This window comes from Gopherus flavomarginatus, chromosome 4, assembly GCF_025201925.1.
Source record: "Gopherus flavomarginatus isolate rGopFla2 chromosome 4, rGopFla2.mat.asm, whole genome shotgun sequence".
In the NCBI taxonomy this organism is placed as follows: Eukaryota; Metazoa; Chordata; order Testudines; family Testudinidae; genus Gopherus; species Gopherus flavomarginatus.
Window position 1 is genome coordinate 15,911,588 of NC_066620.1, and position 15,852 is coordinate 15,927,439.

The 15,852-nt window shown below is 43.2% G+C and overlaps 1 protein-coding gene and 1 long non-coding RNA gene across 3 annotated transcripts in view; one reads left to right on the plus strand and one right to left on the minus strand.

Moving 5' to 3' along the window:
- Positions 1-4,936: 4,936 nt before the first annotated feature.
- On the minus strand, positions 4,937-8,354 carry LOC127050382 (uncharacterized). The gene is made up of 2 exons (XR_007774203.1): positions 8,282-8,354; positions 4,937-5,888 (listed from the first exon to the last, which is right to left on the minus strand). It is a non-coding gene; the product is annotated as an uncharacterized LOC127050382 (long non-coding RNA).
- Positions 8,355-8,899: 545 nt separating this feature from the next.
- Positions 8,900-15,852, plus strand: part of UGP2 (UDP-glucose pyrophosphorylase 2) — a 44,890-nt gene continuing 37,937 nt past the window's right edge. The window contains exon 1 of one of the 2 annotated variants that reach the window (XM_050952158.1): positions 8,900-8,985. Coding sequence is in view for 1 of the 2 variants with exons in the window: in XM_050952157.1 (XP_050808114.1) it covers positions 10,305-10,320 (16 nt within the window). In the remaining variant the exon portion in view is untranslated. Of the gene's footprint in view, positions 8,986-9,952; positions 10,321-15,852 lie in introns of those variants that run through there. The other variant, XM_050952157.1, reaches the window with a different exon arrangement.

A 15,852-nucleotide genomic window follows, 5' to 3' on the forward strand; every position in this document is an offset into this window, starting at 1 on the left:
GATATATCGCGTCTAGTCTGGACGCGATGTATCGATCCCTGAGCGCGCTTACATTGATTCCGGAACTCCATCAACCCGAACGGAGTTCCGGAATCGACACGGAGAGCCGCGGACATCGATGCCGCGCCGTCCAGATGGGTGAGTACCTCGATTTTAGAAATTCGACTTCAGCTACGTTATTCCCGTAGCTGAAGTTGCATATCTAAAATCGATTTTAATTCCTAGTCTGGACGTGGCCACAGATAGCCTGAAGGAGCAGCTGAAAGCCGTGTTTGACCCTGGCAGAAACCTGTGAAGTTTCTGGGTTTGGGGATAGCCGAAAAGAGTATTCTTGGTGCTGTCAGCAAAAGAAGATGTTTCCTGTTGTTTGATTCCCCCTGTGTTCAATGCCACCAGACTGCACAGTCTTTATAAATAAACAAGACTGCAATAAATAAATACATGACTGTCATGAATTTTTCCTTCTAACTAGCAAACGACTAGACACCAAATGTTTGGCTAACCACTCAGCTTAAAAAGTGTAACAATACACAGATTGAATGTTTCTGGATAAAGTTCAGTTCCAACTCCCATTGCCTCTGTTGCAACAACTTCTGAGTTTTCCATGTGGTCATGGATTGAGTAAGTGACAAGTGTAAAGTTCCTCATTGTTAAGAATACTTATTTTGTAGCTGCGAAAAGTAAGTGTGAGTCATCATCATTACAATCACATTGTGATTCATACATTGGAATTCAGTGGAAAAACAGAAGTGTGATGCAATCTAGAGTGGAATTTTTTTTTAACATGTTACCACAAGAGACGTGGCATCTCAGATTAAGATAATTGTGCTTTAATTTTTTAAAAACTTTATTGTAAGGCTCTGTAATAGCATCCAAGTGGCTAGGGCTTTGTGCATTATTAGAATGAAGATACAAACATTTATCCCATTCTAAGCAAGATTTTCTCTTCCATAAAACAATGCACAATTCCCTCAGCACCTGTTACTGAGTGAGCAGGATTCTACTATTGGAATTCAATGAGATTTTCTTGTAAGCATCACCAGGCTCAATGGCCAGTAACATGACTAGATAGAGCATTCCAGTATCAAGTGAAAGAAGTTCAATTACTTAAACATAATTTTTTTTGTTAGTAACTACCCTTCCAGTGGTCCTCAAGACAAAATCAAAACAGACTTCAGCAAGTAACTCAAAGGGACCATATGTATGTACATCCTTGGAGAATCCTTTACTGGTCAAAGCACTTCACTTGCACCTGTATCTCTGGCTTCAGCTGTTAATTCTTTTTGTGCAGTAACTTGATGAAACTAAACAATGATGGGGCAGAATTTTCCTGGTTGCCTGAAATTCTTATGTACATCTGAAATTGCCTCATGGTGGAAGTGCCACTTTCTATCAGTATGCAGTGGCATAGCCATGTTGATCCCAGGATATTAGACATAAAATGGGTGAGGTAGTATCTTTTATTGGACCAACAAGCTTTAGAGCTACATGAAGATTTTGTTCAGGTCTGGGAAACTACTCAAACTGTCACTGCTAAATACAAGGTTTGAACAGATTATTTACCATAAGCAGTTAACACATATTTCAAGGTGACCATTCAATGGCCTATTAACACCTTTCCAATCATAAGGAGGAAAAGGGTGGGGAAGCAGCTGCGGGATTTGTTAGTGGGTTACAGATTGTTGTAATAAGCGATAAATACAGACTCTTTATGCAGTCCCTGATTTCTAGAGTCTAGCAAAGTTATAAATTTAAGATCCGAGGCTCATCTTTTGAAAGGGTCGTGTAGGTTTCCTTTGAGGATGAGGACTGATACAGAACAATTGCTTTGTGAAAAGTGTTCACCCACAGGTGATATGGTTGTTTTTTTTTTATCAGCTGTGCCTGGCTATTCCTAGATGACATAGAGAGAAGTACTATAGCAAGGGGATTGGAGGGCTGGGCATCCTAGTGGTTAGAGCACTTGGCTTTTGGCTTCCTGTTTGGTTAAGGAGCCTGTCTTTAAGGCGGAGAGGGATAGAAGGATTCATGCCCTCCCTCACCACTGGGTCCAAGTCTAGGGGCCTGTGTGCATCAACTCCTGAAGAGGTGGGGGGGTGGGGATGCCTCCTAGCAGGAAGTCTAAATTCACTGCCCTGGGTTACTTCCTATAATGTCTTTCAGTTTCGCTTCGCTCACTTTGACTATGTCTTCACTACCAATGTTAAAGTGCTGCTGTGGCAACGCTATCACGTGGCTGTGTAATCACAGCTCCAGCACTGGGACTCTGCAATGTTGTGGGGAGGGATACTCAGTGGTTTGAGCATTGGCCTGCTAAACCCAGGGTTATGAGTTTAATCCTTAAGGGGGCCATTTAGGGATCTGGGGCAAAAATCTGTCTGGGGATTGGTCCTGCTTTGAGCAGCAGGTTGGAGTAAATGACCTCCTGAGGTCCCTTCCAACCTTAATATTCTATGATTGGTAGTGAAGACATACCCAAAATGAGCAAAGCAAAGCAAAACTGACCAGACAGACATTACGGGGGAAAAAAACACACCAAATGAGAGGAGTAGCTCCCAGTGCTGTAGCACTGTCTACACTGCCACTTTACGGTGCTGAAACTTGCATTGCTCAGGGTTGTGTTTTTTCATACCCCTGATCAAGAAAGTTCCAGCATTGTAAAGTGGCAGAGCACACAAGGTCTTAGTTACCTCAGGTGCTGGAGGTTCTTAGGTCTCCTTCACATTCTCCCCTTCCCCTGAAGTAGAGAGGCAGCTAGCTCCTGCCTCTTTACCAGTCAGGCCCAAAGTGAGCGAGGTTCCCTCTTTTTTTTCCCCTCTTCCCTCCAGGCTTCGCATTGGCTGCAGGTATAATGCAGCTGGGCTAGCTGGATCCAAAGGCTCTCTTTACTCCCTGGTATGCTGGTGGGGCAGTTTCTCTGATTCATCACAAACACCCTCCCAGTACTCTAAATAGTTTAGCTTAACATTTGCCTACCCCTATTTTGTAGATTTATCACTGTTCAATATATTTTTTCCAGGCTAACATGCATGATAACGAGCAGGGAGATATTTCAACTTACAAAACACATACTTAAAAATTAGCTTAATTGTAAGCAGGTACACAAAATCCTCCTTTTGGTGTCATTTAACAAATGCAAGATTAGACAAAGGTATCACGGTAAGGCTGTCTCAATTTTGTTCTTCAAGCATCAGTTTCCCATCTTTGAGTACTTTCTTCTCATGCATGCAAAACCGTATCTGGTACAGAGCTAAAAATCCAGTGCTAGAACTGCAAAGCGTTGATAGAATCCATTTTTATACCAAGTCTTAGAGTCTGTTCCTAATTCTGTGATGAATGAGCTCTCACTCACTCCCGTTATTGTTTCTGCTACCGTCTGCATCCCCTGGTGAGGAGGAAATGTTATCTCTCAGCATGGTCTCACCAAGCTGCTTCTAAATGTCATGTCTCCATCAGGCTGAAAGTCAGAAGTTCACTTTCAGTCTCCTCTCCTGTTGATTAAATGGCCACGTTCACTAGACTGGGCCACTGTTATCCATATTCCACTTAGCTGGTTGTAGTAGGATCTCCCAGTCTAGCAGAACTTGGAATGGTAGCTCTACAAAACTGATACACAATTCCTCATTGCTAGAGCCACTAATGAATTCTTTCACTACATTTACTGTTTTCTTTTACCTGAATCATATGGCAAAAAGGTTGTACTTAGGGCAGACTCTATACCTTTGCCGAAATGCTGGACAATCTCAGACTCTGCCCACTTTTGGGATTCAAAAATCTTGAGTCATGCCACATTTGGGTTTTTTTTAATTTGCCTTCTGGCGTTTGAAGCCTTGGGCTTCATATTTTCAAGTTTTTTCCCATAGCCATTAATGCAGAAACTTTTTTTTTTTAAAAGGTAAACTGAGATTCTCATGTAGTTGTTATATAACTCAAACTGCTGGGTCTTTAAAAAAAGATACCAAATACTAAGAGATTTCTGACAAAATAGCAAGAGTTGGCAACATTCCGTTGAAAACAATAAATTTGTCTGGGGTGTCTTTTGTTTCTTACAAGCTTTTGTGCCCTTTCTTGCAATGCCTGATTTCTTCATGTTTTCCTTCTCATGCCCATCCTTCATACTCTGCTGTGTGATAAGAGCCTATACATGACACTGACTACCCTCCTCACTTAAAGCTTGCACTTGCAATTGTGCCTGGTCTATCATTTTTTTAGAAAAAGCCCCACAAAACTGCAGTCATCTCACAATCTCTTAGCCAATGCTTTTATGTACCCTCCTATCACTGCAGCCCATCATCTTGTTGTCTCAAGGAACACTTTAAAAGACAAAAATTGCACAACTGGCTCTGGAGATTCTAGTCTGTAACATGCAGTTGAATGTGCATTTTGCACCCTGGTGTGGACGAGGAATTTTTCTTGGCTTGGCCCAAGTGGTTAGTCAGTATTAGTGTCATTGTCATGTTCTTTTCATTAAGAGGAAAAATTGATGGAATACGGCATCTTTGAGACAATCCTGCTTATTGACAAATAATATACAAAGTCCTGTTTCCCAGAATACAGTAGAAATCAAAGAGAGTTTCAGTGCCCACAACTCCAATTAGCCAGCACCCAGCCCAAAAGCTCTTAGCTTTTTCTCAGAGCCACATCACCACTGCTGCTGTGGCTGGGGTTCATTGCTGCCTTACTTCTCAGCTTCTCTGGGCTTTCTGCCTTTTGTCTCAGGCACAGTTCCACCAATCAGAACTGTACCCCCCACTTCTGCTCTATCCATCCACAGCGAAAACCCTTGAGCCACACAGTTCAACTTGTATTCAAGCTTTGCTATGTGCCTGTGTTTTGGGTGGTACTCCTATTGGTTGAGCTACATGGTTACATAGAGGAGAGTCATTCAGGGTCTACATGAAGAAACAATTAAAGGCAGCAACATCCACCAACTTCAAAAGGTTTCACCCAACCCATATTAATAGATTTCATTTTTTCAAGGTAGGCAGCAATCTTCAAAATATGGTAGGTCCCCATCAAAAACAGGACAGATGAGAATTGAAAGTTATTACAAATATCTAGGGCCTATACATTTACTACAGTTAACAGAACCATTTTCATACCACTACTCATTTTGTCTGCAGCCTCTGCAACCAAATATAAGAACATCTGCAACGTTTACATTCCCCCATATTGCCCTCAACTGTAATTCTGGCGGTGGTGGTTTCAGGCTGTCCATTCGTGTGGGTTTTAGCCATCCAGTACAGGTGCCTGGAATAACTTCATGGTTACTCTGAAATCCATCCACTCCTGCAACTGTGTTCTTCACAGTAAAATCTGATGAGCTTGTATTTAAATAACAAAATTATTTTTTTATTTAAACATTATGTAGCTCACAACAGCCACCAGAGCCTAGCATTAACTGAAGCCTACAGCATCCTGCAGTCAAGAAACCTGCCTTGCAAAATAGAGATGACTTGTTTTCTGCAGCCATACTCTACATCTTTACATAACAATTGCAGCTGCTCCACAAAAAAAATGTAGAAGCAATGGCTATGAAATATGTACTCCAGAAGTTAAATATTAGTTGTGACACAAACCATTGTAAGATGTTTCAGAGTAGCAGCCGTGTTACTACTAGCAGTCGCATAAAGAACAGGAGTACTTGTGGCACCTTGGAGACTAACAAATTTATTTGAGCATAAGCTTGCATGGGCTACAGTCCACTTCATTGGATGCATAGGCTGGAACATACAGCAAGAAGATATTTATACATACGGAAAACATGAAAAGGAGGAAGTAGCCATACCAACTGTAAGAAGCCAATCAATTGAGATGAGCTATCATCAGCAGGAGAAAAAAAACTTTTGAAGTGATAATCGAGATGACCCATAGAAGGTGTGAGGATACTTAACATGAGGAAATAGATTCAATTAGTGTAATGACCCACCATTCCCAGTCTCTGTTCAAACCTAAGTTAATTGTATCTAAATTGCATATTAATTCAAGTTCAGTAGTCTCCCTCTGGAGTCTGTTTTTGAAGTTTTTTTGTTGCTATGCAACTGAAAGTCACTCACACAATAAAATTTAGTTTTGCAATGGTGAGACTTCTTTCCAGTGTTGTATGTTATGAACAGTGTAAATGCTGATTGTTCTGCTATTAATAATTGACAAAATCTTAAAGGTAAACTGCAAAGATTAGTGAAATTTGAATTGAGCACAAGCATCTGTGTGTGTGGGTGTATTCAAAAGAATTAAATTAGGCCTAACTTTATAATTTTAATTTTTTTTGGCACTTTTTAGTTTGTTAAAGAGATCTCAGTACATAAATTTGATACCTCACAATACCACGTTTCAGTGCAACATATAAGAAACATACTGGAACCGATTCAATGCCTTTTGAAGTCAGTGGAAGTCTTTCCACTGATTTCAGTGGACATTTGAATGAGGTCTATTGCTTCAAGTATATCTTAAAACAAATTTAAGATAAACTTAAATCTTTGTCATATCACATGAACAAATCAAATAAAAATTGCAATTTATCTTTTAGAATTTCAAATTATGTAAATTGTGGTATCCATGATGTAATAGAATGTTATACTCTGGGATAGATTTAGCAAACCAAGGAATTCCAGAAGGATTGCACAGGAAGCAAAGTAAATATTTAACAATTAAAAGTATTTCTGTGTAGAATAGATCCCAGAAGTTGGTTACTGGGTACAAATGACACTTAAGACTGACTAATTCATATTTTTAGTTTGCAGTTAATTACAGAAATCAGAACAAACATATAAAACACAGCACCCATACATACTATCCACGTATATAATTACAGCAACAGAAGTCTATAGTCAAGCTCCCCTATGAGTGTTTCACATTTTAACTTATCAAAAAGTCAGACTTCAGTGTTACATTTTTATACAGGTGTATTATTTACTACATGGATTGAAACAAGTGTTTCAAAATGCTTCACATATACAGGGTGGAGATGAACTTCTAAACTGGAGATTTCATTGGTGAATACTGTGGTCCGTGGAGCTATGCTGATTCATAACACTTGAAAATCTAACTTGTGTCCTTTTACACTACCTCTCAGTCTAAGAGCCAAATGTATAACTGCTTTTAAAATAAGTGCAAAAGACCTAAAAATTACAGAAAGCAGAAAACAGAAATTTGGATTGATGTGACTTTTTCTTATTTTTATTAAATTTTCTGTAACCTGAGTTTTAAGATTCATCATTTTTAAAAAATGAAAAAGCACCAGATCTGTGGATCTCTCGTAATGAAATAGTTGATTGGTAGTGTACTTGTAGCCAGATGTTTCTTCCTTTAAACTGCAGATATCAGTAAAATAAGAACTAGTAGTCTCAATTGTTTATATACATATCCAATATAGTTGAATTACTTTGTAACAGTGGTTAAAATATAGACTTCCTCTGCTGTAGAAAGCATATACTCTATTATGTTACTTTTATTACAGATAATCAAGGATAGATGCAAGTTAATTATTCTACTGGACTTTTGATATACAGGAGAGCTTATGTCATTACAAAGGGATATATTGGTTGGAACAAGTTTTAGTACTGCCAAGCACACAGACATTCTATCGCTAATTGGCAGAATGACTACCCAAAGGGTGCTATGACAGATTGTGTAGTGAACATTATCTAGATACTGCAGATAAGACAATTACTAGACAGCTTCTACATAAGTAGCAAAGCTGGAAAAGCACAGGATTTTACCACATTAGATAAAAAACCCTCTACTCCCCTGCCTGTGATAACAGTAGGTTCCTTTAGTTCATTCTTTTGCAAATGATATAAATACATTCCTCCAGTGATAATACATATGCATAACACAGATAAAGCTATTCCTATACAACTAATTTTTTGTTGAACTAGGTTGATAAATCATTCAGAATACAGTGTTATGGCTAACTGATGGTGTGGCTGTCCAGGATAACTCCAGGTGATTTACCTTGTTGGACCAGAACTTCCCAAACTCTTAGTGATCCCATATGACACCTCAAAAGTCATCAGAAAAATGATGTCAATATGAATTTTCATTTACTGCACCGATGCATTCATTCTCAAGTCATACAAACTCTGGCTCAAACATGGAACCCTTCCTCGGGCAAAGGTCCCACTGAAAGATGGTGATGCTCTGATGCAACACAGCTGTGATTTGCTATAGCAACATCTCACACAGTGATGCAAGCTGGTGATAAAGCAACACAGTGCTCAAGAAACTTGCATACGGGGCAACCCCGATGGTCGGCAGTTAATGCCTATAAATCACTTACATGAGAACGGTTAAATCTTGAAAGGGAGGCTGCAGAGAACTTTGTTTATACTCATCGGATCATTTACCCCACAGCTGCGAACTGTCACTAGCTGCTCTCGTGCCCTCACGGCTGTCCTGAGCCCCCATTAATGACTCTTGCTCAGTGACTGCGGCCGCGACACCGCCGCCTCCCCCCGTGCACACACCCAGGTGCGGCCCGCGTTTGTCTCCACTGGCCCCGCTCAAGCCACAAGCCGTGGCGGGGACGGCCCGCGTGACACCCGGCTCCCCCCACAGCCAGTGTTTTGCCCTTTCCTGTCTCTCCCGCCCCAGCCCCGCCGGCGGCAGTTGCTGGCGCGCGACGCGCACAACCAGACTCGCGGCTCCGGCTTGCTGCGGGCGCCGGGGTCCCCCGCTCGCGGCCTGACACACAAACTGCCGCCAGGTACAGAGCGGCCCTATGCGCCGCTGCCCAGGCTAGCGTCCCTCGCTCTGATTGGCGGCCGACGCAGCCTGTACGTGCGAGGCAAACGGGCAGACCCGGAGGCGGAACTTCCGCTTAGCAGCGACGCCAGGAGTTGGCTGGGACGTGAGGCGCGTGTGTGAGGCGCTGCCTCCCCTCCCCCCACGGCAGCGAGAACCCCTCTTGTGCAATACGCCACTCAGGGCGTCGCCATAGGCTGAGCGTTAGCCCCGCCCCCACCCAGGCCTTGACGCAACTAGGTGGGTATCTCGGCTGGCTCCTGGGCCACTGTGGGGGGCGCCGCTCTGGGACCCCGCGGGCGGGGGACACGTGACGTAATCCAGGCGGGGGAGGGTCCGTCCCCTCCTCTTCTGTCAGGGGACCAGGAAGAGGCTGCACCGAGCGTGTGGCCGGCTGCCTCCCCCAGCCCAGCCCGGGTGTGAGCCTCGCCGCAGCGCGCTCCTCCCTGCCGGGCTGGGGAGGTGGAGTTAAGCGGGAGCCGCACAGAGCCGGGGTGGGGGGCACCTGCTAAGGCGGGCCGGGAGCCAGGCACGCCCCCCCTTCCCCCGCAGCGGGGGACAGCTGCGGATACCCCCTCCCCCCAATTTCCTCCTTCTCCCGCAAAGCTGCTCCGGGGGACCCGGCCCTGGCTCTGTCGCCCCTCCCCCAGGAAGCTGGCACGAGGGGGGGCCTGGCTGAGGAAGCCACCCCACTGTTCTGCCCCTGCAGCGGGCGGCTGTGGGGGAGGGGGCTAGGGGGACACCCCTTCGGCTGGCCCAGCCAGTGAGATACGTGACCCCCCCCCCGTCCTTTAGGGTAAAGGAAAGGCACCGCCCAGCGCCCGCGCTCCGGTGTCACTGAAGCTATGCGCTGGGGAGGCGCCCCAGACCCATCCGCCACTAGCAGCCCCACACAGCAGCACATCGGGCTGTGGGGACAGGCGGGGAATGCGGCCAGTCAATGGCAGGCGCCTTCCCGCTCACCTGGGCGGGCTCCTTGGCGGAATCAGGAGCAGACGCAGCTGCCGCTGTTTGCTGGGGGCGGGGGGGTTCCTGGGGCGGCTGTAGTGAGTTCCCAGGGGGAGAGCAGGGTAAAAGCAACAGCCTGAGCCAGGGGCCGCCCCATTCCTGCTGCAGTCCTGCCCTCGGGGGCGGGAGGGGCGGGGTGGTGAAGCTGAGAGGCTTTAGACCCGCCTCTCTCATTGATGAAATTTAAATTCTTGTGCGTTTACCTTTAACCAGTTTGTCCAAGACTAAGAGCCATATATTTCTGGGGACAAGTGTAGGAAGGAGCTGGGAGGAACCGAGCGGAGGAAAATTTTCCCCCAGTTCCTTTATTCTTTTTGTGTGTGTGGGCGGCTTTTCTGGTGGGATTTTTCTTCCCCCAAGGGAGTGATTAAATATCTTTTTAAAAAATTGTTGATACTATATAACTGGTTGACTAAACCAGACAGGGAAACATCGTCTACTACACAGGGGGGCGACAAGGGAAAAATTGCCTCTCCTGGCGTTTATAGTGTAATTTTGGTAAATTCTCTATTTATAAAAGGAAAATATTTATTTTATTAAAGAACGGGAAGATGTCACTTGCACAAGGTAAGTGGGCGTGCTTTTATTTTTCAGAGCGGCTTCAGCTCTGCATGTTGGCTGATTTATTTTTTTCAACATCTCCCCGTAGTCCTGGCAGCATAGTTGGTGGGGGCTTGGACGCGTCAGTTTGATCGGTTGCAGAGTTACCCTTTGCAAGACTTTGATTGTGGCGGTGGTGTTGATTTGATTGCTAAATTTGACGATAGGGGCCTGCCATTCTGTCTTGGCTGGACTCACTTATCTGTGTATGTTTCTTTTCCGTTTTACTGCAGCGACAGTCAAACCGGGTTGAGGCAGCTGCCCTTCATTTATTTAAGGAGGGGAGGGCATTGAGCTTGTGTGTCTGTTCTCCTTTTGGGCAGGTTCGGGTAGGCTCTGGCTGTCTCCTTGCTCTGTGCGTATACGTGGTCAGAGTTTCAGATTCATTTATTGCGAAACAAGGGACTAGACCAGGAGAGGTCACTTCAGGAGGCGAAATTACTTCGCATTTCTGTTGCATTTTTTCCTCCTTTGAACTGATTCTTAAGAAGATTTTTTAAAATAAAAACAAATCGAAGGTTTATGCTTTATGTACATAGCAAATTCAGGCCTGTCAACAAAATAACCCTCCCTATAGTAAGGTTAGTAGTAGTGATATAACCCTGCCTTCTGCGTGTATGTATAAATGTGCAGTATAGAAGACTAATTTTGGCTTTGAAAACAAGTCTCCTTAACTCTGCATGTGTGCCTAGGCATTGCAGAACACTTCCTATGTAAATAGATCCTACTGTTTGCCGTCACCCTGTGACTTCTAAGCAGAATGTGATGAATTAAAGGGGGAAACCTACAGCCATTTTCCTCAAGTCAGCAGTCTCAGAATTACTGAGATAAGCCACTTTTCACCATTAATATGCTGCAAAATGTATCTCTTTTTAAAATGTCTTAAAATTAAATTGGCATTTCTCAGGCTACTGCTGGAGGTGGCCATCTTGCAGAAAAGTGGTATCATTTATGAAAATAACAAACTTTAGAAACCTCAAAGACTATAAACAGGTTTCAAAAACTATTTGCCTAGAATTTGACAGAGTATTTACATTTTTTTCTGCCATTTAAATCGATATTAAAACACTTGGAAATTTAGTCTACACTGCTAATGTCAAATGAGATTTTTCACTATAATAATATCATCACTAGGCTTAGAAATCCATTTATGTCTAACCTTAAAATCTAAACTGGCTGTATGTTAATAGGAAAACTGCTTCTTAGCTTGTGCACATAGAGTATTAGCCTGAGCAGAATGGCTTCATATGTCTTATAATGGGTGGAATGTCCGCTTACATCCTTAACACACCTTATTTTTAGCAATATAAAAAAAGAAAATCAAATAAGATGGTTGTGAGGAGTGGGTGGATATAGAGGTCTTGATGGAATGAACTAATACAAATTACTTCAGTATATTAGAGAATGTGCATTACTAAAGTCTCATCCTGTGAGATACAGAGTGCCCTGAACTCCTGATAGCGTTTTTGAGGTTTAGCTGTTCTTTACTTAATTCACATGGACAGCAGGGTGGATAAAAATCAGTGATTTAAAAAAAATCAGATTTTTTTTAAAATTTAAACCACATCTTTTGATAAAATGCTTTTTGAGGAAAAAACCTATCTAAAGATAGCTCAGTGGTTTGAGGATTGGCCTGCTAAACCCAGGGTTGTGAGTTCAATCCTTGAGGGGGCCACTTAGGGATCTGGGGCGAAAAAGACTTGGTCCTGCTACTGAAGGCAGGGGGCTGGACTCGATGACCTTTTGAGGTCCCTTCCGGTTCTAGGAGATAGATATATCTCCAATTATTATTTATTATTATTATAGCTTTAATTAAGATACATTATAGCTCAAAGATGTCTCATCATGAAATAGGGATTATAAATCTAATTCTATAGTATGAGACAATATATTTATGTAATGTTTAAGAAAAGTTTTGTAAATGAGTTCCAATAGTTCATGGATTAGGGACCCAATTTTTTGGGGTTCCAAGGGCTTCTGTATAGATTATTTAGGTTAATCTTTCTATCTACCGAATGGGACTCAGTGCTAAGTCTAGAAGATACCATCAGAGATGCTTAGTTTTGCAGTTCTCAGACTGTGGATTTTTGTCTTCAGAGATAGCATGTTTGTTAACAGCAAAAATGCTTTTAAATAAATAATATATAGAGGTGAGAAATAACAGACCTCAACCCTATTGTCCCTCTGCAAATTTGTGTACACAGAGTCAATCCCTTACCTCTCTCAAAGTGCAAAGTTTCAAAAAGTTCAATGAATAGAAGATTGTTGGAGGTGGAATAGATCTGGACAAGGAGAAGAAGTCTGGAGATAAATGTGAGAAGGGAGAGACAGGCAATAGAAACAAAAGTGAGACTGTTTGAGCAGCATATTCCAGGAGTCTTGAGGTCTTTCTGAGGGCTTGTCTACATCAGAAAGTTGCAGCGCTGGTGAGGGAGTTACAGCGCTGCAACTTTGAAGGTGTACACATCTGCAGGGCACCACCAGCGCTGCAACTCCCTGTTTGCAGCGCTGGCCGTACTCCCGTTTTGTCTCGGGTGTAGAGGATCCAGCGCTGGTGATCCAGCGCTGGTAATCCAATGTAGACACTTACCAGCGCTTTTCTTGACCTCCGTGGAAGGAGGAAGCCTCTGGTAATCAAGCGGGTCTCCTTTCCCGGTTTGCTCTCTCGTTCCCGGAGCCCAGAGCAAGCAGGTCTCCTTCCCTGCGGTTTGCTGGGTGGCTCCGGGAACGCGAGAGCAAACCGCGGCGAAGCGGGTCTCCTTTCCCGGTTTGCTCTCTCGTTCCCAGAGCCCAGAGCAAGCAGGTCTCCTTCCCTGCGGTTTGCTGGGTGGCTCCGGGAACGCGAGAGCAAACCGCGGCGAAGCGGGTCTCCTTTCCCGGTTTGCTCTCTCGTTCCCGGAGCCCCGAGCAAGCAGGTCTCCTTCCCTGCGGTTTGCTGGGTGGCTCCGGGAACGAGAGAGCAAACCGCGGCGAAGCGGGTCTCCTTTCCCGGTTTGCTCTCGCGTTCCCGGAACCCCCCTTGAAGCCGCCCAACAGCGCTGCAGTGTGGCCACATCTAACACCACTTGCAGCGCTGGTTGCTGTAAGTGTGGCCACTCTGCAGCGCTGGCCCTATACAGCTGTACTAATACAGCTGTAACAACCAGCGCTGCAAAACTTTAGATGTAGACATGGCCTGAGTGTAGCCTTCATTGATTTGAGATCTACCATACCATTCTCTCACTAGAAGGGAAAACCTATAATGGCAGCAGGCTATCTCTGAGTTGTGAATAATATGTATTAAGGTTATAACAACCAACAAGAATGCACTTTTATGTAGAAATCATTGATTAAATTGAGTCTTCCTGACTAGAGATTTAAATCAAATCCACCCTGATGAACAGCCTTCACCATGCATACTCTGCACAAGCAGTCATCTAAATTAATAACTCCAAATGGATTTAAAAGATTCTTAAAAGTAGATATTAGCCACAACAAGTTTCTTGAACCATGGTTTCCTCCTGGGACATTGTATACCAAGTTCCAAGCCATTGTAAACATTCTCTTTTGGCTGAATTGTGAACCTTAAACTAAACAAACTGGCACTAGTGACGGCTTTCCAATATAAAGAGTAGTTATTGAGATTGGACTAGAATTTTAGTCCAAACTGTTTCCTAAATGAGTGTGTCTTTATTCTGATTTTTGGCAAGGTAATAAAACCTATTGTTTACTATTTTTGCCTAATTTATCACTAAGGTTTAGGCAAGCGTCAATGAATAAATTACTTTATTTGTAGGTTTCCTGGCAGTTAAAATAACTGTCAGTACATGCAGTAGATATATTTGGGGGTTGCTGAAAAGGATCACAAATGAAGATGACAAAGATAAAACTATACTAGGAATTAGGGATAAAATATGACTTGAGTTGTGACTCTCCACTTTCAACCACTTTTACTAATTTACACGATAAAAGGTGCCTCATGCAGGCAGAGGTATTTGGGGGTGAGCTTTGTGCTGTATCATAACTAAAGAATTTTAATAAAATAAGATCTCAGCCAGTTAACCTTCAAAACTTAATTTTCTCTGAAACTCCAAACTCTTTTTGTGACACTTTCATGCTATGCCACTCATTTTCTACATTGACCACTCCTGTGAAGTCATTCGCTTTTTAATCTCACCCCAGTCTGACCTCAGACAACTGTTTAAACACAGCATGCCCACTGAAGTGCGGAGTAGCTGCAGATAACTTGGAAGACAAGAATTCTTTTTCGTCTGTTATTTATATGTAATTGGGACATTTGACAATGCAGTCTTGATAAATTGCTTTTGCAATTATCGGATGCTTTTGTGTGCAATCTCATTTTATGCAGCCATGGTTATTAACTTTCATTATAGTCCTGAAAAATTTTAATTATCTGTGGCTACTAACTGTGTTTAGATAAAACAATGAGGAGTCCTTGTGGCACCTTAGAGACTAACACATTTGGGCATAAGTTTTCATGGGTTTTAGTCCACTTCATCAGATGCATGGAGTAGAAAATACAGTTGGCAGGTATAAATACACAGTACATAAAAAGATGAGTTGCCTTACCAAGTGGGGGTTAGTGCTAACCAGACAATTCAGTTACGGTGGAAGTTGGCTATTTTCATCAATTGACAAGAAAGGTGAATACCAAGGCAGGAAAAATAACTTTTATAGTACTGATGGGGCCAGTGTAATTAAGGTGGCCCATTTCAAACAGTTGACAAGAAGGTGTGAGTATCCGCAGCGGGAAATTAGTTTTTGTAGTGACCCAGCCACTTCCAGTCTTTATTCAGGCCTAATTTGATGGTGTCCAGTTTGCAAATTAATTCCAATTCGGCAGTTTCTTGTTGGAGACTGTTTTTGAAGTGTTTTTGTTGAAGAATTGTCTCTTTGAAATCTGTTGTTGAATGTCCAGGGAGATTGACGTGTTCTCCTTCTGTTTTTTAAATGTTATAGTTCTTGATGTCTGATTTGTGTCCATTTATTCTTTTGCATAGAGACTGTCTGGTTTGGCCAATGTACATGTCAGAGGGGCATTGCTGGCACATGATGGCATATATCACATTGGAAGATGTGCAGGTAAACGAGCCTCTGATGGTGTGGCTGATGTGATTAGGTCATATGATGGTGTCCGTTGAATAGATATGCGAACAGAGTTGGCAGTGGGGTTTGTTGCAGGGATTGGTTCCTGGGTTAGTGTTTTTGTTGTCTGGTGTGTAGTTGCTGGTGAGTATTTGCTTCAGGTTGGGGGGGCTGCCTGTAAGCGAGGACTGCCTGTCTCCCAAGGTCTGTGAGAGATCGTCATTCAGGGTAGGCTGTAGATCCTTGATGATGTGCTGGAGAGGTTTTAGTTGGGGGCTGTAGGTGATGGCTAGTGGCGTTCTGTTGCTTTCTTTGTTGGGCCTGTCCTGTCCACTCCATGCATCTGATGAAGTGGGTTCTAGCCCATGAAAGCTTATGCCCAAATAAATGTGTTAGTCTCTAAGGTGCCACACG